Below are 27,116 nucleotides of genomic sequence, written 5' to 3'. Positions count from 1 at the left end.
CATTTTGGTGCACGGGACCATGCTCCAACCAACTGAGCCACCTGGCTGGGGCTGTACTGTATTTATGAACTAGCTCATGTTGGGTAATTGTTCCCCTTTTACATACGGCAAAAGAGGCAGGTCCTACGTGCTATGAAACGGTTTGGAGTAATAATAATAATAGCATTCATGGAGGAATTGTGTGTCATCAAAGTTGATTTAGCTTAAGCTTCAGGGCTCTTCACTTGCACAAGCCTCTTCTAAGGCATTTGGAGGGTGTGTTTCTAGCAGTGTGTTCACCTGGGGATATGTTATTGTGATATTTCTAAAAGTAAGATATTGTAACTGAACTCAGTTAAGACCACGATCTCTTTCCTGTACAGCCACCCCTCTGGCACAGCCACCCATGTATCAGGTGGCTCAGTGAGCAGGGAATATCTAGCAGAGAACAAGTTGACTCAGAGATGCATTTATTTATTTATTATTATTATTTTTTAATATATTTTATTGATATCTTACAGAGAGGAAGGGAGAGGGATAGAGAGCTAGAAACATCGATGAGAGAGAAACATCGATCAGCTGCCTCCTGCACACCTCCTACTGGGGATGTGCCCGCAACTAAGGTACATGCCCTTGACCGGAATCGAACCTGGGACCTTTCAGTCCGCAGGCCGATGCTCTATCCACTGAGCCAAACCGGTTTCGGGACTCAGAGACGCATTTAGTTTGGGGTATTTTATGTGCCTTACTGTCATTTCCAGTATTATTAAGTTATTGGTAGCCAGGCCCCTGTAGGAATGGTTTCCAAGGATATCCCTGTCGCCTACTGGACCAACTTACCCAGTGTTGTTAGCCAAAAGTGCAGGTCAGAGATTGTACTGCAATATGCATGTTACCAGGAGTATGTGGCTAGTAATGAAGAAATGACCTTTGAAATGAATGGACTCAGAAGCTAGTCTGGGAATACTCTTTCAAATATTGCTGTTCACATGTGAAAAACACTTGATGGAAGTTTCCCCAAATTTAAGAACAATCATAAGAATTGACACAACATTACCAATAGTGAGTTATAAAGCTTAGGAACACTTTTCTCAGCTATCAATGACATAAAACTAGTCAGCATGTCAGAGAAAGTTATCTTTTCTATTCTCCCTATAGGAAGTATTAAAAAATGGTTGTCCTATGAAAAGGCAGTAAAAGGGAATGTAGGTAAAAACTGTCATTAAGAAAAAGTGTGGCCCTGGCAGGTAGTTTGGTTGGTTGGAACGTCCTCTCAATACGCCAGGGTTGCAGGTTCGATCCCCAGTCAGAGCATATACAAGAAGCAACAGGGAGGTGAAATAACAAACTGACTTTTCTCTCTTTCTCTTGCATCCTAAAATCAATCAATAAAATAATTTTTAAAAAGTATCACAGTGATGTGTAGGGGCAGATTCTGTCCTCCAAAAATGGACATTTTCTCCTCCTCTTCTTCATTTCCCTCCTAATAAAATTTTTCTTTTTCCTCCCTCCACCCCCACCCCAGCTCTATTGAGGTATAACTTACAAATAAAAAGTGTATATATTTAAAGTGTACAATGTGATGACTTGATATTATATATATACTAGAGACCTGGTGCACAAGTTTGTGTACGGGTGGGGTCCGGCCAGTCCACCCCGATGGGGGCTATGGGTGCCAGGCTGGCAGGGGGGAGGGGACACAGGAGGTTGGCCGGCCAGCCCCACTCCCTATCAGGGTGGAGGTGGGGTGATCGGGGACTGGGCTGGCTGGGGGGAGGGGCCGAGGGAGGTTCAGGGGGGCTGGTCGGGGCCCCAATCAGGCTGGTTGGCTGCAACAGTGGCCGTCATGGAGACTGGTCATTCCAGTTGCTTGGCTTTTATATATATAGATATTTTACACATATATATATATATTTAAACATATTTTATTGATATTCTACAGAGAGGAAGGGAAAGGGATAGAGTGCTAGAAACATCGATGAGAGAGAAACATCGATCAGCTGCCTCCTGCACACCTCCCACTGGGGATGTGGCCGCAACCAAGGTACATGCCCTTGACCAGAATCGAACCCGGGACCCTTCAGTCCGCAGGCCAACGCTCTATCCACTGAGCCAAACCGGTTTCGGCGATATTTTACATATATATTGAATGATTACCACAACTAAGTTATTTAACACCTCTATCACCTCATAGTTAGCTTTTTCTTGGGGAGGGGTCTTGTAAGTAGTTAATATATACTCTCTTAGCACATTTTAGTATATTTTACAGTATTATTCGAGTCACATTATATCCCTACAATTTATTATTTCTTATAACTGAAAGTTTATATCCTTTGACCAACTTTTCTCCATTTTCCCCACCTCCCAGCCTCTGGCAACCACCGTTCTACTCTCTGGTTCTATGAATTTGACTTTTTTAGATTCTATCTAAAAGTGAGATCATATAGTATTTGCCTTTCTCTGCCTGACTTATTGCACTTACCATAATGTCCTCCAGGTTCATCCATGTTGTCACAAATGGCAGGATTTCCTTCTTTTTTATCGTTGAATAATATTCCATTGTATATATGCATATATGATAGCATATAATAGATAATAGAGCATATATAACATATAATAGACATGGTTATATGTCACATTTTCTCTATCCATTCTTCCCTCTGTGGACATTTAGGTTGTTTCCATATCTTGGCTATTAGAGAAAAGGGAACCCTGTACACTGTTGGTGGGGATGTAAGTTGCTGCAGTCATATGGAAAACAGTATGGAAGATCTTCCAAAAATTAAAAATAGACCTGCCTAATCCAGCAATCCCACTCCTGGATATATGGCCAAAGGAAATGAAATCAGTATCTCAAAAAGATAGCTGTAGTCCCACTGTTCATTGCAGAATCATTCATGACAGCCAACATAAAACGCCTTTCTTTCTTTTGGAGCACTAGCTAATAGAAGGAAAGAATTCAGGTAAATTACTTCCCTTGTGGACTTTACTATCTGCCTGGGGCAATTTTATTTTAAAATGCAAAGGTGGTCCTGGCCGGTAGCTCAGTTGGTTAGAGCTTCCACCCGGTATGCCCAAGTTTCAGGTTTGATGTCTGGTTAGGGCACATACAAGAAGCAATGCATGCATAAATAAATGGAACAAGTTGATGTTTCTCTATCTCTCTCCCGTCCTCTCTCTCTAAAAATCAATTGGAAAAAAGTAATGCGAATGCTACTTAACACGTGAATCTGCCTTTGAAACGTTGTTTACAAAGTTTTTGCTATCATAGAAACCTCCATCTTTTTTCAATAAAGAAAGGAGCTCATCATCAGGAGAGCTTTGCCACTTGTTGCGTGTGGGCCAGCATTGATTCATTAACTCAAGCCTCTTGCAGATTTAGCAAATAAAAATACAGGATGCCCGGTTAAATTTGAATTACAGATAAACAAAAATATCTCAAATGTTTCATATTTTTTAAAAAAGAATAAGTGTGACCCAGGCAATATTTGCGACATACTTAATTTAAAAAATTAGTAGTTGTTAATCTGAAATTCAAATGTAACTGGGCTGCCTGTGTTTTTTTTTTTTTAAATATATTTTATTGATATTTCACAGAGAGGAAGGGAGAGAGATAGAGAGCTAGAAACATCGATGAGAGAGAAACATCGATCAGCTGCCTCCTGCACACCTCCCACTGGGGATGTGCCCGCAACCAAGGTACATGCCCTTGACCGGAATCGAACCCGGGACCCTTCAGTCCGCAGGCTGACGCTCTATCCACTGAGCCAAACCGGTCTTGGCTGGGCTGCCTGTGTTTTATCTAGCAACTTATTGTAAGTAAGATATGTGATAGCTTGGATTAGGTTGCTATTAATTTCTTGGGGGGGTGGGCAACTTCTAGCATGGACCATTGAGAATGAAGCCCCTGTCTAGGTGATCTGGGGAACACGAGCTGTAGTTCTGGGGGTGTAGCCCAGAGCAGAACTGCAGGGGCACGGGCCACACTGATGGGCAGCTTTAGAAGATAAGGCCATTAGGTTACTCCTAAATGACAAGGCATTAGGAATACTAAGTTCCAGTTCCTTAGCTCCTTCAATCAGAAGCCTGCTTCAAAAGTTCCTGGTTGTGAGACTGTCCCAAAGAGCTCAGGGTGGGCCAGCATCTGGTGAGTGCAGAGGCGGCCTGGGAGGCTGGGATGCGGGGGGAGGGGGACCCCGCGCTCACAGCAGCCCCGCACAGCAGCCCCGCACAGCAGCCCCGCACAGCAGCCCCGCACAGCAGCCCCGCACAGCAGCCCCGCACAGCAGCCCCGCACAGCAGCCCCGCACAACCTCCACACCGAGAGCTGGAGCCTCGGCCGACCCCCTGTCCAGGGGCCCAACTTCCAGAGAGACGCCTGACGCCCCTTCGTGCCTCCCCCCACCTCCCCTGCCCCCAGGGAGAAGGCCGCTCTTAGAGCCCCAAGTGCCTGAATTAACGGCGGCTCCTCAATGGAGAGCTCGCCAGGTGCGGTGGCCGCTGTGGCTCACCCAGCGGGGCCCCGCGGGAGGAGGGGAGGCCGGGCGGCGCTTAGCCCCCGAAATCCGCGGTGCATAGGCGCTCTCCCCACACCCCACTTTTTTTTTTTTTTTTTTTTGGTCGGAGGAGAGAAAACAGTCTCGCGCCGGGATGTGCACAGACGAGAAGTGAAAGAGGGGCACACCCTCCTCCAGCCCGCCCAGCCTGCGCGGGGGAGGCGGGCGGCGCGCGCGGGCGAGGCGGGGCGCCCATGCTGACGAGGCCCGCGGACCCGGACGGCGCCCCGCGCGGGCAGGATGCTGCTCCTGAGGGGCTCCCGCTGGTGGCGCTCGCGGCGGCCGCCGATGCCCAGCGCCCCGGGCCGAGCGGGGCCGCGGCCACCAACGCCGACGCCCCAGGTAAGAGCCGGCTACGCGGCGGGGGCCTCGGGCGCGGGGGGCGGCGGCTGGAAAAGTTTGTGGGGGTCACTTGTGTGGAATGGAAGCCGAGCGGCCGCGAAGTTCACTTCGCCTTCGCGCGCGGGAGGACCCCACGGTGGTCGCTGGGCCGCAGACGTGAGACGGGGGAGGGGGAGTGCGCCGGGGGCCGAGGGCGGGGAGGCGCGCGGGCCATCACCCCGACCTGGTTGGGGTGCGGGGACCCCGGGGCTGCGGCCGGGGAACGGCCGGAGACCCCGGAAGGCGGTTTCTCCGCGTCCCAACCGTGGTCCCGAGGAAGTTGCCAGCGGCCGGTGCCCGAGGGGCTAACGGCACGAGGGAGCCCGCGCCCCGACGGCCGAGTGTGGACGGCCGTAGGGGTGACATCTCCACCCTGGGAGCCGCGAGCCTCCTCGCCCTGGAAGAGGGAGGAATAACTCGCGTGTTGTTCCGAGAGCCGCGCCGAGCCGGTGAATCATGAGCGTGTGTTGTGAGTAACAGTTGGCCTGACACTGGCTCCGTGGTGTGCGTGGACCGTTGCGTGGAGCAGGGAGGAGGGGGTGCGCCCTGGAAAGGAGACAGGAAGTGGGTGCCGGGCTGCGCTGGAGCCGACCTCAGGGTGCCGGGTGAGGGCAGCCCATAAAAAGAGCCTTCCCTCCAGCTGCGTGGTTCGGAAGGGCGTAGTTTCTGAGTTTCAGCCCCACCCCCACGTTAAATTAGTTTCCGATTGTTAAAGAGAAAAGCATGTTTTATCTTTCAGCTGTGCAGTTTGAAAGAAAATCAGACAGCATGCAATGCCATTATCTTGTCACTTTCACTTCCTGTTTATTTCCCCCTCCAATTCTCTCGAGGATCTCAGAGTTCCGATTAATGTAAGAAGTGTGCGTGTGTGTGTGTGTGTGTGTGTGTCACGTCAGACGGGTGATGTGCCCGTGTCGTAACAAGGTTTGCGGGAGGCACATCTCACACAAGAGCGCGAACACAATCACCACGCTTTTGAACTACACAAGGATCTTAAACGCATTTTTTAAATGCCTTCCCTGAGTGTTTGAAAGAGAACGAGGGAGGGTGTTATGTTACTGATACCTAGGAAAAGGGGCTAGCTCCTTAAAGTGTAAAATGGTAGATTTAATTAGAGCAGATTTAAGGAGAGTAGTCTTTCCACTTTGCAAAATGCATTTTTATGTGTCGCACTTTACAAAGGTATAACAAACAGTAAAACAACACAATACAAGGAACACCCTTTGCCATACACTATTTAAACATAAATAAATGACTCAGTTTTTGTTTTTTAAATCAAATCTGACATTTTGAGTAGAATTTTTATGGAACCCAAGACTGGCTGCCCTCTCTGAAATGATCAACTCTAAACCTCTTTTCCAAATTTCCCACCTGATGTTATATCTAGGGTAGTGCCATTGCATGCCCCAGCAAGGATGCAGATGCTCTTTTAAAAGTAGGAAATTATACAGTGGGGCTTATTAGGCCTAATCTAGGGGAACAGTGGTTAGTACTTTGCCCTTAGGTAATCGTTTTAAGAAGCCTTACATTTGACTGTTTCTAATTCGAAGGTTTTTAAGTCTTGACTGTCCATGCTATTAAGTAAATTTGCTGAACTTTAGAAGTGGAAATACTTCATTTTATTTGTCTGTTAAAAGAGTCCCTGGCCCTAGCCGGTTTGGCTCAATGGATAGAGTGCCAGCTTGTGGACTGAAGGGTCCTGGGTTCGATTCTTGTCAAGGGCACATGCCCAGGTTATGGGCTCGATCTCCATTAGGGGGCGACAGGAGGCAGATGATCAATGATTCTCATCATTGATGATTCTCTCTCCCTTTCCCTTCCTCTCTGAAATCAACTAAAAAATAAAAAATAAAAAGACTCCCAAAGGACTAAAGACAAACCTATGAATTTGCTTCTTTATATGCCTCTTTGAAATCGTACCATAAAGAAACTGATGGAAATATACTGACTGCTTAGGAGTTTTACCTAGGATTACTAAAACATTTCCTGCAAATCAGATTAACTGGCTGTAGGGACATTTTTCATTTTAAAGCCTCACTGTTTTTCGGTTCCCCCATTTGATGTGAAAAGCCCTGTGGCTAAAGATAAGTACTATTTCTGTACAATTTGCCACAAACATTTAGAACCCCTAGAGCCCATGAAAACAGCAGGGGGGAAAGACCAGTGATGTTTGCAACCCCACAGCTTGCAATGATTTGTCAAGTGAGTATTCCCAATTGTAGTTGGCCTTTTCTGAATTATCAGTGTGCCTTATAGGAATTTAGTAACTTTGATATAATTTTCATCCTTCACATGATCTGCTAGTGTTTTGTGGGGGGAAGTTGGTTGAAATTGATGTTAGTGTAACAGAATTGCATTTTAAAGAATAGATTGCACCTGAAACATAAGAGGGAAGGAACCTGTTGTCTTACCTTTCAAGGCTGGCCTTGGTATCCATGGTTACGTTTTGGTGGCAGCATTTCTGCTTGTCAGCACTCTAGCTCCAGCGGTTGTCAGGGCAATCTGTGGCTCCTGCTGGCCTTTCCGTACTCTAGGACTCAGCTTTGAGTGATTATGGCACCTGGTGAATTATCTCCTAAACAGAAAACACTGGCTTAATTCCACCTTTCTTAATTTCAGTTTTTTGCTCCTTAGTTTGAGAAACTCCCTGATATGATTTCAAGCCCCTAGTTTAGCATTTGAGTCTCTCTATATAAATGTTTAAAACTTAAAAAAAATTAAGTGTACTTTGCAGAGAAGTTTAGTATTGAGTGTGCCTTTTTAAACTTCTAGAAACAAAGCATGTACCTGTTTTAATCCCACTACAAAATGTTAATTTAGAAATTGTTTTCATATTTTGAATTTCACAGATGTGTTATTCTTGTTTGATACTTTCCTGTCTAGTGTTTATAACTGGCACATTCTCTTCCCTCTTCTGAGGACAGTGATTGGTTGTATGATGCTGTAGTCTCAAAGTAATTCTAGACAGGTTTGTCTATTAAATATTAAACATTACCATCCTACCAGCACTTAAGTATTAGTACTGGGTACTGTTGTGTTTTTTTTTTTTAATTTAGGTTCTATTTATTGCAGCAAACTGTAAGCTAGGAAATTATTTTGTATCTTGGCAGATAAATATTTGTTGAATGAGGTACCTGTGAAACTAAGGTAGAAAACCTGAGGCTAATATTAGTTGGTCTAATAGCTATATAAACTAATGTGTTTACATCATAGAATAGAAGTGAGCAGCTTAGTTAGTTGGTGTTAGACTAATTGGGACATCTGAATGCCGAACTGGCCCTGCCACCACTTAGCTCTGTGAACTTAGCCAAGTCATTCAGTCTATTTGGGCATGTTTTGAAACAATGGGACTTGATAAAAAATGCAACAAAACTACAGAAAAACCTGGCAGGTGGGTGCCACAGCTGAGTCTCCATCAACTTGGTTACCACTGTTTGCCCTGCCTTGGTGATTCCCTGAGACCCTGTCCCACCCAACTTTCAGGCCCACCCAAGCTGTCTGCAATGGCTTTTTCATACAAATGGCTTGTCTTGGATATTTCAGACTTTCTTAAAATATTTCAAATAAGCAGCATCTGACTTTAGCATGTTCTTTACCTCTTGCTAAGTGGCCCCAGGCCCAGCACTAGTGGCAGCTGGCCTTGGTTCACTGCTTGGCCTTTTCTGGGTACCTCCAAGCCCAGCACAAGTAGCAACCATCTTCAGATCACTTTGTGACTCAAGCTTGGTGGCCCTGAGCTGAACACAAGCAGTGGCTGACCTTGGCCTCACTTCCTGGGAGGGCCCAGAGCCAGCACACCCAGAGGACAGCTTCAGACCACATCAAAGCACCACCCAACCACTCCACAAGCGACATACTCAGGGGGAAGACTCAGTAGGTACCAGAGTCCCACAGAAGTAAGTCCTGCTCTGTGGGGTGGGCCCCTGCACAGCTTATCCTCCACAGTGGTCACAGCCAGTCCTTGCAGCTGATTGGCCTGGGGGTACATCCCTCAAATTGATGTGCCAACAGCAACCCCCAAGGCTCAACTACAAGAGGAGGGTGTACACAGCCCACACGGAGAGTGAGGGTGTATCTGGAGTACCCAGCTCCAGTGAACAGGGAGGATGTGCCACTGGACCCTAGAGGACACCTACTACATTAGGTCACTGTACCAAGCCTAGGAGATGTAGCAGCTCCACCTAATACATAGAAAAAAACACAAGGAGGCTGCCAAAATGAGGAGACAAAGAAACATATCTTAAATGAAAGAACAGAACAAAACTCCAGAAAAAGAACTAAACAAAATGGAAACAAGCAATCTACTAGATGCAGAGTTCAAAACACTGGTTACAAGGATGCTCAATGAACTTAGGGGAAGAGTAGATAAATTTAGAACTTCAACAGCATAGAAAAGGACATGGAAACCATAAAAAAGAATCAGAAATGGATACACTAACTGAAAAAAGAATAATTTACAAGGAATCAACAATAGAGTAGATGAAGCCAGGAACCAAAACGGGGATTTGGGATGTAAGGAAGGAAAAAAACATCCAATCAGAAAAGCAAAAGAAAAAATAATTTAAAAAATGAAGATAGTGTAAGGAGCCTATGGGACAACTTCCAGTGTACCAACATTTGCATCATGGGGTGCCAGAAGGAGGGGAGAGAGAGAAAGAAATTGAAAACCTATCTGAAAAAAGTAATGACAGAAAACTTCCCTTTCTGGTGAAGGAAATAGATATGTAAGTCCAGGAAGCACAGAGAGCCCCCAACAAGATGAACCAAAAGAGGCCCATACCAAGACACAACATAATTAAAATGCAAAAGGTTAAAGACAGAGAATCTTAAAAACAGCAAGAGAAAAGCAGTTAGCTACCTACAAGGTAGCTCTCATAAGACTGTCAGATTTTTTCTCAACAGAAACTTTGCAGGCCAAAAGGAATTGGCAAGAAATATTCAAATTAATGAAAAGCAAGGACCTACAACCAAGATTACTCTATGTAGCAAAGCTTCATTTAGATAATTTAGAAGTGAAAGACATATAAAGAGCTTCTCAGACAATAAAAAATTAAAGGAGTTCATCACTACCAAACAAGTATTACTGAAATCTTATAGTCTTTAAGAAGAAGAGGAAAAAACAAAATACACACACACACACACACACACACACAAGCTATGAACAACAAATGACAATAAATACATATTTATCAACAGTTGAACAATCCCTGGTCAGGTAGCGCAGTTGGTTAGAGGTTCACCAAGGTTGCAGGTTCAATTGTCAGAGCACATGCAAGAATCAACCAGAGAGCTTGGCCAGTGTGGCTTGGTTGAGCATCATCGCATGCACAAGCGAGTCACCAGTTTGATTCCCAGGTAGGGCACATGCCTAGGTTTGTGAGCTTGATCCCCAGTAGGGGGCACACAGGAAGCAGCTGATCCGTATTTCTCTCATCAATGTTTCTATCTCTCCCTCTCCCTTCCTCTCTCTGAAATCAATAAAAAAATATATTTTTTAAATTAAGGAGGTTACAAAAAAAAAAAAAAAAAGCCTTGATGTACCATAAAACGGCTGAACTAGGGAATTTTCAGAAGTAGTAAAATGCTTGGTACAAGTAAAAAACAATCCTTAGGAATAAAAAGGGCCCTAGCCAGTTTGGCTGAGTGGATAGACAATCAGCCCATGAACTGAAGGGTCCCGGGTTTGAATAAGGTCAAGAGCATGTACCTAGGTTGCAGGCTCCATCCCAGGCCCTGGTTGGAGCACTTGCGGGAGGCAGCCAGTTGATGTGTCTTTATCGCATCACTGTTTCTCTCTCTGTCACTCCCCCTCCCTTCCACTCTCCCTAAAAATCAATGGAAAAAATATCCTGGGGTGAGGATTAACGGAGGGGGGCAGAATGAACCCATAAATAAGTGGAGCAACAAATCTGTGTGTCTCTCTCTCTTCCTCCCTCCCTTTCTCATTTTCTTTCTCCCTCCCTTCTTCCTTCCTTTACTCTTTCTCTGTCTCTAAAATCAATAAAAATAAAATAAGTAAATGAACAAGCAGAACAGAACAGATTTATAGATACAGAGAACATTTTGAAGGCTGCCAGATGGGAGGGGGTTGGGTGAAAAAGGTGAAGGGATTAAGAAGTACAAATTGGTAGTAACAGAACAGTCATGGGGATGTAAAGTACAGCACAGGGAATATAGTCAATATTCTAATAACTGTGGTGTCAGGTGGGGATAAGATTTATTGGGATAATCACTTAGTAAGTTATGTAATCTAATCACTTTGGTGTACTCCTGAAACTAACATAATATTGTATGTCAACTGTAACTGAGCAATAAAAATGATTAAAAAAAAGAAAACAAAGGGGCTTGTCTAATTGGTCTCAAAAGCCCTCTCCATGTTTAAAATTGCCATTTTGTTATTTACCAGGGGATATAAGTATACCTTTAAATACAGTATTGTCAGTGTCAGTATGATTTTCTTAATGGTTGAAAATCCTCTCTTTTATGATCTTAGGCAGTCAGTAGAGTGTCAGTTTTACCCAGTAGTTGTAATAACATTTCCTTTTCGAAAGAAATAGAAATTTGTTTGATGGGTGAGCATTCATAATAGAATTGATTTAGTCTCTCTCTAATACTTCATTCTATCATTATCAGTGTTCTCATCTATGAAATGTTGCCTATTCCAGAGTATCTAGCATTAGAATCCTAAAACCATTATATAATAGATATCTTGAGCTAATTTATAGGCTGTAAACCAATCCAATATAATAAAAGGCTAATATGCAACTCGACCAAACGACGGAATGACCTGTCGCTATGACATGCACTGACCGTCAGGGGGCAGACACTCAACGCAGGAACTGCCCCCTGGTGGTCAGTGTGCTCCCACTGGGGGAGTGCCACTCAGCCAGAAGCCGGGTGCATGGCTGGTGAGCGCAGCGGTGGTGGCAGGAGTGCTGCGGCAGCACTAAGGATGTCCTACTGAGGGCTTAGGCCTGCTCCCTGGGAGGGGGGAGCGGGCCTAAGTTGACAGTCGGACATCCCCTGAGGGCTCCTGGACTGCAAGAAGGTGCAGGCTGGGCTGAGGGACCCCCCCCCCCCCCAAGTGCATGAATTTCATGCACCGGGCCTCTAGTGGATAATAAAACATGATCTCAGCTGTATTCTAGAAGTATCTTCTTTTTTGATCCTGTTTAACTTACTACAGTATTAATTTTCCTGGATTTAAAAACATACTAGCTCTCTGTTCTCTGAGCTGTGTAATTTTTTGTTGCTGTTGTTAATCCTCACCCAAGGATATTTTTCTGTTGACTTTTAGAAAGAGTGGAAGGGATGGGGAGAGACAGAGAGAGAGAAAAAAACATCATTTTGAGAGAGACACACTGATTGGTTGCCTCCTGCAAACACCCTGACCAGCAACCAAAGTATGTGACCTTGACTGGAACCAAATCTGAGACCCTTCAGTCCATGGGCTGACACTCTATCCACTGAGCCAGACCTGCTAGAGCTGAGCTGTGTATGTAGAATGTGTGGTATGGGACACTCCACAGATGTTTCCACTGAATTTTTCACACTGGCATTCCTTCTAAGAAACAGCCCCATGAAACGTGGTGGTCAATTAAAAGGTGCCCTTTAAAAGGACCCATAGGAGAGATTTCTGTCTAGTTTTAGAATTGTTGAGTTCCTCCTGAGCAGATGTGGGGTTCATTGTCCATATAGTGAAGTGTATAGCCAGGGGGGTTCTCTCCCTGCACTTGCTGCCAGGAAGATTAGGGGTCAAATTTTAGACCCATCTTCTAAAAAAATGTGAAAGACCTTATGATATGAAATGCGTTTTATGTATTTGCTACACTCCCGGTTTCATCTACTCTACCTTCAATTTTTCCTCCATTTGTGTCATTGTTCATTTTTCTGTGATCATGTTTTAATGGAACAAAGTGATACATAAATAAGGATTGTAAGAAAAATTTAAAATTAGCTCTTTGGTGTTTGAACAAATATATTATTCTAAGTAGTTATGTGTCAAAGTGTGGCAAACCAGCCTCTTTCTTGTTCAAGCAGTGTCCTTGGTGTCTTGCTCATAAAAAGTGCCCAATTTTGATTGCATCAAATTGAATTGCTGTGAGAATTTCATTTTGATGCTGTCTCTCTCTTTTTTTTTTTTAAAATATATTTTATGATATTTCACAGAAAGGAAGGGAGAGGGATAGAAAGCTAGAAACATCGATGAGAGAGAAACATCGATCAGCTGCCTCCTGCACACCTCCCACTGAGGATGTGCCCGCAACCAAGGTACATGCCCTTGACCGGAATCGAACCCGGGACCTTTCAGTCTGCAGGCCGACACTCTATCCACTGAGCCAAACCGGTTTCGGCAATGCTGTCTCTCTTAAAGAAATGTAATGGTACCCAAGTTGTTCATTCTCCTCTCACCCTCCTTTTTTTCTTCTTAGTACCCTCACCTGCCCTAAATCTTCCTGTTACTTTGCTACCTCTGCCATCCCCACCTGAATTAAAATATAGTTTGGGACAACTATCAAGATGTGTAAATTTTTTTATTCTGAGAGTTTCCTATTTTATTAACTCATAAATGGTGTTATTTAATTTTATTTATTATTTTGTTGTCATTTGATTTTAAATTATTTTTCTTTAGCTACAAGTTTATCATAAAGGGAATAGAAAGCATTGCATATAAGTTTTTGTTTGGCAGCTCTTTTGGTGATCATTAATTTCTGTCTAGGATTTATAATATTGGTGAGAAATGATGTATAAACTCTACAATATAAACAAAGCCCACTGAGGGTAATTTCTCCGAATAGATTTGAGAGCAAGAAATAGGGACCTATAGGGAACGGTGAAAAGGAAGGCAAAAGCTGGAACTAGAGTTGAAATTCCTGTAGCTGTGAGCAGAAACAAAAAGTGACATAAGACACTAAACCTCATATCAAGAAATGGACAAGTGTACAAAGCTATATTGTGTCAAACTTTAGGGAAAAAATATCTGCAAGATTGACAAGGGTCAGCCCACAGTGTGAGTTCTACCTGAGGGTCTTAAGATTTCAAGATTGAGTAGATGGTTCAGTTTGTATAACTGCAATGGACACAGGTGGTAATCCTATTTATTATATTCAACTCTACTGGGAACTCTCAACTATTTGGTTATGGTAGGAGTATTTTTATAATGAATGGATTGCTTAAATCACAGTCCTGGGGCCTAAAGATGAATTAGCTTATTTTCAACCTCTTAGGCATAACAGTAAATAATAAATGCCCTGAACTTGACTGGAGGAAGGAAGAAGGTATTCTTTTTGACAAATTCCTGTTGTTTTTCTGACTCTGTGTGTGTGTGTGTGTTAATGTTCATGTTTGCCTTTTTTGCTAAACATTCTGTTTGTTTTGGGTATAGCATTTCCCTCAGCGGCTGAGTAGGATATTTAAAAAGGGGATTTTAAAAGGTGTTGATAAATAACTGCTCTTTCTGCCAGTAATGCAGCTAGAGTACAGCATGCAGTTTTATTAGAGGGACTGACAGTAATGTGACCATAAACCTAGAAAAAATTAGTTTCAGAAAATGTTTCACAAACAGATCAGCATAGCATTGGCTGACTAAGCCCTTGGTAGAGGATATGTGTCTTTAACGTTTTATAATCTGAAAACTCATTTCTGCAACTCTGCTTTGGGAATCTTTCAGATAATGTATAGTAAAGCAATTTTTACTTTTCAGGAGAAAGTACGGTTTCTTTTGACCTTGTAAATACCCTGTTGTAGGTTTGTTAATAGTGAACCCAAGCTGAACAAGCTTTAGAACAAGCTACAGTTGATTCCAAAATCATGTTCTGGCCTCATCCGTCCAGTCACACTTTATGTTCCATGCCTTATGCAACCCAGTCAGTCATGCTGGACTAATACCTCTACATGTGGCTGGTCACGTATTTTCATCGCTTCTTACTATTTACAGTGTTCCCAGGTAGCATTGTCTCCCTTCCATCACCTTCTTGAATTCTATTCTTTTTCCAAGGCTGAGTGAGTTCTAGTACGCACTCACCCTCACCCCCACCCAGTTTTGATGAGGTCTCTGTGGGACTCTGCCAGCAGAATTAATTACACATTCTTTATGAGTTCTCTTCAGGCCTTACGTTCTCAATTTCCTCTTCTCCACTTAATCTAGCCAGGGGATCACCTGAAGCAATTTTATCTCCTTTTTACAATACAAGCCTTGAATAATTAGAGATTTTTTAAAAAGTTAACCAAAGTAATCATACATATTCTTTTTTGTATTTTATTTTATTATTATTTTTTAATTTAATCTTTATTGTTCAGATTATTACAGTTGTTCCTCTTTTTTCCCCCCATAGCTCCCCTCCACCCGGTTCCCACCCCACCCTCTGCCCTTACCTCCACCCGACTGTCCTCATCCATAGGTGTACGCTTTTTGTCCAGTCTCTTCCCGCACCTCCCACACCCCTTTCCCCCCGAGAATTGTCAGTCCACTCCCTTTCTATGCCCTGATTCTATTATATTCACCAGTTTATTCTGTTCATCAGATTTTTTATTCACTTGATTTTTAGATTCACTTGTTGATAGACATGTATTTGTTGTTCATAATTTTTATCTTTACCTTTTTCTTCTTCTTCCTCCTCTTAAAGAATACCTTTCAGCATTTCATATAATACTGGTTTGGTGGTGATGAACTCCTTTAGCTTTTTCTTATCTGTGAAGCTTTTTATCTGCCCTTCAATTCTGAATGATAGCTTTGCTGGGTAGAGTAATCTTGGTTGTAGGTTCTTCCTATTCATCACTTTGAATATTTCTTGCCACTCCCGTCTGGCCTGCATAGTTTCTTTTGAGAAATCATCTGACAATCGTACGGGTGCTCCTTTGTAGGTAACTAACCGTTTTTCTCTTGCTGCTTTTAATATTCTCTCTTTGTCTTTTGCTCTTGGCATTTTAATTATGATGTGTCTTGGTGTGGTCCTCTTTGGATTCCTCTTGTTTGGGGTTCTGTGCGCTTCCTGGACTTGTAAGTCTATTTCTTTCACCAGGTGGGGAAAGTTTTCAGTCATTATTTCTTCAAATAGGTTTTCTGTATCTTGCTCTCTTTCTTCTTCTGGCACCCCCATAATTCTGATGTTGGTATGTTTGAAGTTGTCCCAGAGGCTCCTTACACTATCTTCATATTTTTGGATTCTTTTTTCTTTTTGCTTTTCCAGTTGAGTGTTTTTTTGCTTCTTTGTATTTCAATTCTTTGACTTGATTCTTGTGTTCCTCTAGTCTGCTGTTAGGTCTCTGTATAATATTTTTTATTTCAGTAAGTGTATGTTTAATTTCTAGTTGGTCCTTTTTCATATCCTCGAGGGTCTCGCTAAATTTATCGAGACCTTTTCTAGGAAATTCTTGAAAAACCTTTTAATCGTGGTTTTGAACTCTATATCCAGTCGTTTGTTTTCCTCCATTTCTTTCGTTTGTGATCTGTTTCTTTGTCTCTGCATTTTCGTTGCTTCCCTGAGTTGGTAGAGTAGCTTTGTGTGGTAGGTGTCCTCTAGGGCACAGTGGCTCAGCCTCCCCAGTTACCTGAGGTGGACACTCTTGGTGCACCCCTTTGTGGACTGTGTGCTCAGCCTTGTTGTAGTTAAGTCTTGATTGTTGTTGGTATCACTGGGAGGAATTGACCTCCAGGCCAGTTGGCTGTGAGGATCAGCTGTGTCTATGCTGGGAGAACTTCTGTGCTGGAGACACTCTTATTAGATAAGATTTGCTAAATTGCAAAAGCCTCTGTGCTCAGCTTGGATGGGGCAGAGTTTCAGGGCGGAGCAGACAGCCTTGGTTTCCCGTCAGCCCTGCCCTATGAAGCCCCTGTGTCTCAGTGTCCCTCGGTACTCGCTGCAAGCACCTCTGAGAGAAAGCTGCCCTCGAGTTTCGCCCGCTGCCGGACAGTCCACTTTCTCCCCGAATGAGTCAGGGTTCCCAGAAACTTGCCCGGAACTGGAGTTCAGCGCAGTCGGGAGCTTCTGTCTCCCTCCTGCTTTAGAAAGCTGGCCGTGCACTCAGCCTCACATGCATTCAGCAGTCAGTCCTCTCTGCGTGCGCGCACCTCCGGACCTCTGCCTTCCACAGCTCCTGGGTCTCAGTGTGCTTTCTCTTTTCCTGACAGTCCAGATTCCCCCCGAATGAGTCTGGTTTCCCAGAGTCTCGCCTGGGACTGGAGTTCAGTGCAGTCGGGAGCTTCCTTCTCCCCCCCCGCTTTAGAAAGCCAGCCGCGCACTCAGCTGCCTGTGCACACAGCTGCCCGTCCTCTCCACGTGCAAGTCTCCAAACCTCAGCCTTTTGCAGCTTCTCTGAGTTTCAATGTGCTTTCCTCTTTTCTTCTAGTTGTAGAATTTCCACTCATCCAGCTTTCCTGTGGTTCTGGATGGTGTCAGTTTTGTCTTTTAGTTGTAGTTTTGATATTGTTGTGTGAGGCAGCAGTTTAGGTGTTTACCTATGCCGCCATCTTGGTTTCTCCCATATTTTATTTTTTATAGAAAGAAAGCAGTAGTGTTAAATTATATGTTGGTTAATTGCTTTATTTCCACATCAGGATTTTTTGAGACATAATTTAATGAAAAGGACAGCCTGTTGGATGAGTCTTTTCTTGCCTGTTTTATTATTATTTTTTTTCTTGTCTGTTTTAAAGTGTGATTACTTGGAAAGGCAGCACTTGTCTCCAGAGACAAGGGCTTCTCTAAAGGGGATTCTCAGAGTATTAGATCATACTGCTTTTAGACTTATGAGGTGCTGCAATTGCCAAAAATTATCAGTGTTAGTACTAAAACCTTAATCATTAAAGCTTAAATAATTTAGAGCATTAATTTTAAAATCAATTATAAAAATGCTTATTTGTAAGATACAGCTTCTGGGCAAAATACAAAATTAACCTTTTGGAAATTAAACCCCCCCGAAAGGAAAATAGATTTTGATTAGAAAACATATAGGTCTTTCCCTGTAATAATGCCTCCGTTTCCATGTAGAAGTGGAGCATGAATGTACACCTGTGAGGGAAGGGAAAGGCCCTGACTAGAGTTCCACAGGTCCTCTGTCTAGACCAGTGGTTCTCAACCTTTCTAATGCGTAACCCTTTAATACAGTTCCTCAGGTTGTGGTGACCCCCAACCATAAAATTATTTTTGTTGCTACTTCATAACTAATTTTGCTACTGTTATGAATCGTAATGTAAATATCTGTGTTTTCCGATGGTCTTAGGCAACCCTGCTAGCGGTTCTCAACCTGGTGGGTTGTGACCCACAGGTTGAGAACCACTGCTGTAAAGCCTAACACCATTGGAAAACACAGATATTTACATTACGATTCATAACAGTAGCAAAATTAGTTATGAAGTAGCAACAAAAATAATTTTATGGTTGGGGGTCACCACAACCTGAGGAACTGTATTAAAGGGTCGCGGATTAGAAAGGTTGAGAATCACTGGTTTAGACCAGGGGTCCTCAAACTATGGCCCGTGGGCCACATGCAGCCCGCCGAGGACATTTATCCGGCCCACTGGGTGCCGCTGCCTGTCCTGCTTAGCAGCTGACTCGTCCCAGGCCCGCAGTGTGCATAGGAATTAGTTCATAGTGTTTTTTTTTAAACTATAGTCCGTCCCTCCAACGGTCTGAGGGACAGTGAACTGGCCCCCTGTTTAAAAAGTTTGAGGACCCCTGCCTAGCGTATTGGACCATTTCTAAATGCTACATTCTTCAGCCTTCTTTGCAGCCAGTATGTGACTAAGTTCTGCATATCCTGCATGAGAAACCTGATTTCTCCTTTCTACCTTTTTCTCCCTCTCCTGGGCTGGAATGCATATGTGGAAGAGGTGAGCCAGCTGGACCCTGCAGGGGCATACAACCCTAGGTGATGTGGAACAACTAGATAGAAGGGCCCTGGATCCCTGGACAACCTGAATGTCATCTTACTTGTCCTCAACTGCCTACCCATTAGAAAAGCAAACACATCTCTTATTTGAATCCTTTGTATTTTTCAGCAGATTAGGGTTATACCTAACCATGGGGCCACAGTGCCTGGCTGGTATGAGAGAAGGAAGAGAGTGGGAAGGCTGGGACTAAGATAATGAGTTTCTGCCCATAGTCAGAGGAAAAATCAGAATCCTGTGGTGAATTCTCCTTACGGTGGGAGAAGTGAAATGGCGGTGTGGTGAAGGTGAAGACTCGGGTAAGAAACGCTCAAGCAGTGCACGGGCACAGGCATGCATTCCAGTAGGTTTGTTTCTCTTTAGAATTATCCTTCAACTGTGGTACCATTTGTCTTTCATCTGAACTCAGCATTAGAACTAAGTATGTACTAGTATATGCTTTTCTTCCCCCAAACCTTTTTTTTTTTTCCAAACCTTCTTTTTAAAATGAATTTTCTGGTTAGAGTAAGCTTGTTGCTGAAACAGAAGACCCAGCAATAATTAAACTTCCATTTTTTAAAAAAATATATTTTATTGATATTTTACAGAGAGGAAGGGAGAGGGATAGAGAGTTAGAAACATCGATGAGAGAGAAACATCGATCAGCTGCCTCCTGCACACCTCCCACTGGGGATGTGCCCGCAACCAAGGTACATGCCCTTGACCGGAATCGAACCCGGGACCCTTCAGTCCACAGGCCGACGCTCTATCCACCGAGCCAAACCGGTTTTGGCAAAACTTCCATATTTTTTTAAAGCCAGTTTTTTTCTCTCTCTCTCAGGAAGTGGTTCTGAGGTGAACTTTTCAGATTAGCAGTAGCTGCTCCAGAGTCATTCAGGGACATAAGCTGACCAGTTCTTCTATCATCTTCTGTCAGCTTCCAAAGTCAAAAAAGCATAGAATATATATTTTTTTAGGCTTGCAAGGTGTTATGGGCTAGGCCTGGAAGTATCGCATAGCACTTGTGCTCTTGTTCCATTGAATATTTCATGGAATATGTCAGATGGCCACATTTAGCTACGAAGGGGCTGAGATATGTAGTTCTGGCTGGGAGTCACATTCCAGCTAAAACTTGATTCCTGTGAAAGAGGGGAGAAAGGATTTTAGTGGAATTTAGCTGTTTCTGCCTTAGTCCCTTTCTTTGGCCAGAAACAGGACAGTTTTTCTGTTTTGTTGTTGTTGTTTTTTTTTTTTTTTTTTTTTTGTGGGCACTGAATTTCCAAGGCTCCAGTGAGCTTCATGTATATGTGTTCCATAGCAATAGATATTGGGAAACAGGGAAACTTTATTTCTTTCTAGAAAACTTAAAAATGAAATGGTGGAAATGCAGCATTTTAAATTTGGGCTGGAATAGGAACATTTGACATCTTGTTGGGCTCATTATAAACTGCCCTCTGGGCTGTAACTTAATAGGAAAGGGTGTAATCTCACTTGTACACTTTAAGCTAAGGAAGGGAGGGAAATAAATTCTAATGCTTCAATTAGAAATTGAAGCCAGAATTCAAGTTATGCAATGATACCTGATAAGGAGGAAAAAACAGTGTAATTCAGAGAAGATGCTGAGGATATGGTTTTAGGAAAGGACTTTCTTTAGAGGACTTGTAGTGATTAATAGATAAAGGAGCAAAGTACAAGTTAGAAAAGTATCATGCATATCTAGTATGTGAATTTAATGACATTTTGTAGGCTAGCCTGTTATAAATTTAGTCTAAAAAAGGAAATTTTAAATTGATACTTAGGGTACTTGAAAGATGCTGTGTTTTAGGAAGAAATATGCCATAGTATATAAATAACATAATACTGAGACTAATCCAAGGAATATTCAGAAAGAGATTTATTAATATGACCTTGTGTAATGTCTCCTAATCACATTATTTACTTAATCACATCCTTTTGGCTTGAGGTATTAGAAATTTTTTCCTTTCCATTGCTTTTCATGTACTTCAGTATAATTTTTGTTCTGTATAATGAAATGGCTAGATTGCCATAAATACATTCCTTGAACTTGGACACTATATGTAATTGTCCATGAAACATAAGTAAGACTTCAATAAAAGAGTTGTCCAAAGGGCTTTTTTATATATACAATAGGGAGTATATATAATTAGAAATATATAATATTATCACTGATATGAGTGTGTTATGATATTGTGAACTGTGCCTGTGGCTGTGTCTGGCCTGGCCTGGCAAGGACAAAACATAAAAGACGATGCCAGGTCCTGGTGGAACTGTCTTTTTCTGGAGGCTTATAGTGCTCCTCGCACACCCCAGCAGATTAACCTGGCCTTGGTAAGCATGTGTCACCATCACTGTAAGAGTCATAGAGGAAAACCAAGTGAGCAGTGCTGGAAGAAGGCAGTTTCTCTTAATGAGGAAAATAGTAGAATGAGTAAATCCTCGTGTGGAAGTTAATCGTGTGCAAAGGATGTGGGAGTTTCAGTTGATCCACAAGCCACCTAGGAACGCTGGATTTCCAGAACCCCAGGGTGGCTCCTGACTGACTGAAGGGAGGTACAGCTTCTTGATCACAGCAAGTGACAGTCCATTACATTGTATCGGGCCTGTCACATGCGTCAGGGCTGTTGTGTTTTCTGACTGGGGCAGTACTTTCGAAGGACTCTTGACGAGTTGGTGGGGCAGAGGTACATCCAGAAGGCAATTAAGATGTTGAGTGTTTATATAGGAGATGATGAAAGTGGCAGGATATTTTTTAATCTAGTAAAAAGAAGGCAATGAAGAAGCAAAATATTTGTTTTCAAATATGTGAGAAGGTATTACAGGATTTGGCAGAACTAGGTTTACAGTTGTGAGTATGTGAAACAGTTTATTTTGTATTTTTTTGTTAATTATTATATTATTTTTCATATGAACAACTGTAGACCTACTTTTGCCCTACCCTGTATGTGAAAGAAAGTTGTCATTCTTTGTTGCTTCAGAACAAGGATCACTCACTCCTAATAGTGGCAGAATTTGGCCGTGACTGGGTAGCTTACTTGGTTAGAGCATCATCCCAGAGCACCAAGGTTGTACGTTTGATCCCCAGTCAGAGCACATACAAGAATCAACCAGTGAATGCATAAATAAGTGGAACGGCAAGTCGATGTTTCTCTCTCTCTCTCTCTCGCTCTCTCTCTCTCTCTCTCTCTCTCTCTCAAAAATCAATTAAATTTTTTTTAAAGGGTGAGCAGAATTCAGCTCTATTTAAGAAACTATTTGTGACGGAAACCAAGATGGCGGCATAGGTAAACACCTAAACTGCTGCCTCGCACAACAATTTCAAAACTACAACTAAAAGACAGAACGGACACCATCCAGAACCACAGGAAAGCTGGCTGAGTGAAAATTCTACAACTAGAAGGAAAGAGGAAAGCTCACAGAGAATTGGAGGTACGGCAAAGGGGCTTTGTGCGCGCAGAGAGGAAGGGCGGCTGAGAGCCTGGCTGACTTTCTCTGGCGGAAGGTGGAAGGAAGCTTCCGACCGCACTGAACCCCAGTTCTGACAGCACTGAACCCCAGTTCCGGGCGAACCCCTGGGGACCCACGCTCTTACGGGGGGAGTCTGGACTCTCGGGCGGAGACTCGGGAGCCGGGGAAGGCGGAGGACTGAAAGCGCGCGTGCGCGTGCCAGTGTGCACAAAGGCTGCGGAGGTTGCCACAGGCTTTCCCTAGTGAAAGGGAGTCAGAGGCTCCTGACGGCACTGAGCCCCAGTTCTGACTGCAGCGAACCCCAGTTCCAGGCGAGCCCCTGGGGACCCACACTCTTGTGGGTGGAGTCTGGACTCTCAGGCGGAGACTCGAGCTGGGGAAGGCGGAGGACTGAAAGCGCACATGCATGCAAGGGCAAGGCTGACAGGAAGCCAAAACTGAGACTCCACCCCATCCAAGTTGAGCACAGAGGCTATTGCAATTTGGCAAGTCTAATCCTATAAGGCTGTCTCCAGCACCGAACTTCTCCCAGCATAGACACAGCTGATCCTTACAGCCAACTGACCCGGAGGTCAATTCTTCCCAGTGATACCAACAACAATAAAGACTTAATTACAACAAGGCTGTACACACAGTCCACAAAGGGGTGCACCAAGAGTGTCCGCCTCAGGTTAACTGGGGAAGCAGACCCACTGGGCCATATTGGAAACCTAGCACAAATATATACCTTACCAACTCAGGGAATCAGTGAAAATGCGGGGTCAAAGAATCAGATCACAAACGAAAGAAATGGAGGAAAACAAACGACTGGATATAGAATTCAAAACCACCGTTATAAGACTTTTTAAGAATATCCTAGAAAAGGCCGATAAATATAACGAGACCCTCGAAGATATGAAAAAGGACCAACTAGAAATTAAACATACACTGACTGAAATAAAAAATATTATACAGAGACCCAGAAACAGAATAGAGGAACACAAGAATCAAGTCAAAGAATTGAAATACAAAGAAGCAAAACACTCAACCGAAAAAGCAAAAAGCAAAAAAAAAAATCCAAAAAGTTGAAGATAATGTAAGAAGACTCTGGGACAACTTCAAGCGTACCAACATCAGAATTATGGGGGTGCCAGAAGAAGAGAGAGAGCAAGAGACTGAAAACCTATTTGAAGAAATAATGACAGAAAACTTGCCCCACCTGGTGAAAGAAATAGACTTACAAGTCCAGGAAGCCCACAGAACCCCAAACAAAAGGAATCCAAAGAGGACCACACCAAGACACATCATAATTAAAATGCCAAGAGCAAAAGACAAAGAGAGAATATTAAAAGCAGCAAGAGAAAAACAGTTAATTACCTACAAGGGAGCACCCATACGACTATCAGCTGACTTCTCAACAGAAACTATGCAGGCAAGACGGGAGTGGCAAGAAATTTTCAATGTGATGAATAGCAAGAACCTACAACCAAGATTACTCTACCCAGCAAAGCTATCATTCAGAATTGAAGGGCAGATAAAGAGCTTCACAGATAAGAAAAAGCTGAAGGAGTTCATCACCACCAAACCAGTATTATATGAAATGCTGAAAGGTATTCTTAAAGAAGAGGAAGAAGAAAAAAGTAAAGAGAAAAATTATGAACAACAAATACATATCTATCAACAAGCGAACCTAAAAATCAAGTGAATTAAAAACCTGAGGAACAGAATAATCTGGTGAATATAACAGAATCAGGGGCATAGAAAGGGAGTGGACTGATAATTCTCAGGGGGAAAGGGGTATGGGGGGTTCATGAAGAGAATGGACAAAAATCATACACCTATGGATGAGGACAGTGGGGGGGAGGTAAGGGCAGAAGGTGGGGTGGGAAATGGGTGGAGGGGAGCTATTGGGGGAAAAAGGAGAAATAATTGTAATAATCTGAATAAAGATTTATTAAAAAAAAAAAGAAACTATTTGTATATATTCTGACGATTCACCAATGGATAGACTACTTCTTAAGGTTTATGACGCTTTAGTTACTAGAAGAATCAGGCAGAAGCTAGAGAAGCACTGGAGAAGCCCCCCTCCCATGCTGCAGGAGCTTGCTCAGTGAACCACCAGAACCAGAAAGCCAGACTCTTTCCTCCTTCAGTGTCTCCAGTGCCCCTACTAACAAAACTTTAGTGCCAACAAGAAAAGGACACATATTTTAAGAGCCCAGGTCCGTTTTCACAGAGAAGTCAGAAGGGTGAATTTGGAGCTTACAGGCAGTAAATTGATAACCATCACGGGGGGATAAGGCAGTACCTGTGCAGTATGTGGGCGTGGCAGCTGTATGCATAGGCATGGCCAACCTGGGCAGGCCACAGTGGGAGGGAGACAGAGGCCAGACCAGGGCTGGGGCACGCATAGTGTGGTGGTATTTCTGATACAGTGCTGTAAAAAATCAGGGAAACAGCACCTAAATGTCCCAGGAACAGAGAATCTAACCCAAAGGGGAAGAGAAAAGTCAGAGAAATCTGGGGAAAAAAAAAAAAAGACATGAGACTTACAAGTACATGAGGAAGTTAGATATGAAGGTGAGGGGTGGATTACTGAGAAGCCAAGAAATGGATTTAGGAGTGTAGGGACCTGGGTCAGGTCCAGATAAAAAAATACAAGGTCAGCTGGGGTGACCTAAGGTACCTTTCAACGCCTAATGTTCTGTGAGGTCTCAGGTACACAGTCTTTTTAAAAAATACATATTTTTATTGATTTCAGAGAGGGAGGGAGAGAAAGAGGGAGATAGAAACATCAATGTGAGAGAGAAACATCATTGATCGGCTTCCTCCTGCATGCCCCACACTGGGGATTAAGCCCACAACCCGGGCACGTGCCCTGACCAGGAATGGAACCGTGACCTCCTGGTTCATAGGTTGACACTCAACTACTGAGCCACACTGGCCAGGCCAGGCTGTTTCATTTAATTTGTTTATTCTGTTTAGTGGGATTGTGCCACCATTTAATTAATGAAGTCTGAATTTGTGCCAGTGACTATGCAGTTAATGTGGAAATACCAAAGTGTGACCTTTCTTGGACAGAAATTTTGTCACTATAATGGACCTTTGGAACTGCATTAGTTTGAAATATCTTAATATTTATAATATCCTGTTTATTTAAAGCTATTATACATTAGAAAAGGTCTTCCATAGGTACAACAGTGACCATTACAACTATTACTGTTATATTTTAGCATAGTAATGTTCTTGTCTTTGCAACTTTATTTATTTATTTATTTATTTTATTTTTTTTAAAATATATTTTATTGATTTTTTACAGAGAGGAAGGGAGAGGGATAGAGAGTTAGAAACATCGATGAGAGAGAAACATCGATCAGCTGCCTCCTGCACACCTCCCACTGGGGACGTGCCACAACCAAGGTACATGCCCTTGACCGGAATCGAACATGGGACCTTTCAGTCCGCAGGCTGATGCTCTATCCATTGAGCCAAACCGGTTTCGGCTGTCTTTGCAACTTTAGAAAATACCTTTGTGGTCACTGCTAGTCATCTTGCTTTTTTCAGTAACTTACTCTTAAACATATGGTTGCAGCAAAACTGGCCATGTTAGTAAGACATGGCTTTCATTCAACTGGTCACCTGACCTAGGAATTTGGAATTGGGTCTAGACTTGCCATCTCTCTTGGTTACTCTTTTGAATAGTGAATTGTATACTTGGAGCTGTTTGGTAATTATCATTTTCTACCATGTGGACCAGGAAGTAATGCAAATCACTTTATATTGATAGAGCAGCATGTTACTAACATGCAAAAAAAGGAGAAATGAAATACGGATCAAGAGGACTTCCCAACCTCAACATGACACTCCTGAAGTTTAGTTGATCCTTCCATTTAGGCTCCATGAGAGACACTCATATGTCCTTCAAGTAAATTCCCATTCTTGCTTAAACTAAGTCAAGCAGAAGTTTGTTCCTTTCATCCATATAACAAATGTACTAATATATGAAGATCATTCAAATTTATAAGAAGAACAGTAAGATCTTGGTAGAAAAATGAGCAAAAGATGAAAGTGATTCTCAGAAAAGGAAATTAAAAATGGCTAATAAATATGAAAAATAGTATTACTTATCAGTGATAGTCAAATAAATGTAAAAGCAACAGTGCAATAGATATCACTATCCTTTTTTTAAGCCTATTAAAGTTGCAAAGAAAATCAAAGATAACACTCAAAGCACAAAGCATGTCATGATGTGGGAACTCTTCTGGACTGCTTGTGAGAGTGTAAAGTGATTGTATAATTCACAGTCCTAACAGGAAACAGATGGCTTAGTCAGATAAGGATCATTAGAGGAGAGCTGATATATAAAGGAGTATTCACAGAGGCGCCTGTGCAGGAGAACCACAAGGATGGAGCAGGAACACTGGGCTGAGTTGGGGTTGGAGTGGGGGTGGTGGTAATGGACCCACGGCCACCTCGAGGGGAGTAGCGATCCTGAGTTGAAGGACCCAGCTAGATAGTCACTCAGAAATCATTTCCTATTGTTCCTTTAAACATGAACATTTATTAAACTAAAATTGCAAAATTGTCAGTTTTACTGGTTCAGGTTGACTTCAGGTACTTTATTAAATCATTTTTTTTTTTTATATTTTATTGATTTTTTACAGAGAGGAAGAGAGGAAGGGAGAGGGATAGAGAGTTAGAAACATCGATCAGCTGCCTCTTGCACGCCCCCCACTGGGGATGTGCCCGCAACCAAGGTATATGCCCTTGACCGGAATCGAACCTGGGACCCTTGAGTCCGTAGGCCGACGCTCTATCCACTGAGCCAAACTGGTTCTGGCTATTATATTTATTTTATAATTTTTTTTTTT

The 27,116-nt window shown here is 42.9% G+C and overlaps 1 protein-coding gene across 3 annotated transcripts in view; it reads left to right on the top strand.

Annotated features, from left to right (window-relative positions):
- The first annotated feature begins 4,705 nt into the window (after positions 1 to 4,705).
- The window catches only part of MCUB (mitochondrial calcium uniporter dominant negative subunit beta), a 92,747-nt gene continuing 70,336 nt past the window's right edge, over positions 4,706 to 27,116 (top strand). For all 3 annotated transcript variants that reach the window (XM_080687987.1, XM_080687986.1, XM_080687985.1), the window contains exon 1: positions 4,706 to 4,877. In XM_080687987.1, the coding sequence (XP_080544113.1) occupies positions 4,776 to 4,877 (102 nt within the window). In that variant the 5' untranslated portion in view covers positions 4,706 to 4,775. The remainder of the gene's footprint in view (positions 4,878 to 27,116) is intronic.

Source organism: Plecotus auritus (assembly GCF_963455305.1).
Source record: "Plecotus auritus genome assembly, chromosome: 1".
Classification (NCBI taxonomy): Eukaryota; Metazoa; Chordata; class Mammalia; order Chiroptera; family Vespertilionidae; genus Plecotus; species Plecotus auritus.
The sequence above is the reverse complement of the archived record's forward strand: the minus strand, read 5'-3'. Positions and strand labels throughout refer to the sequence as shown.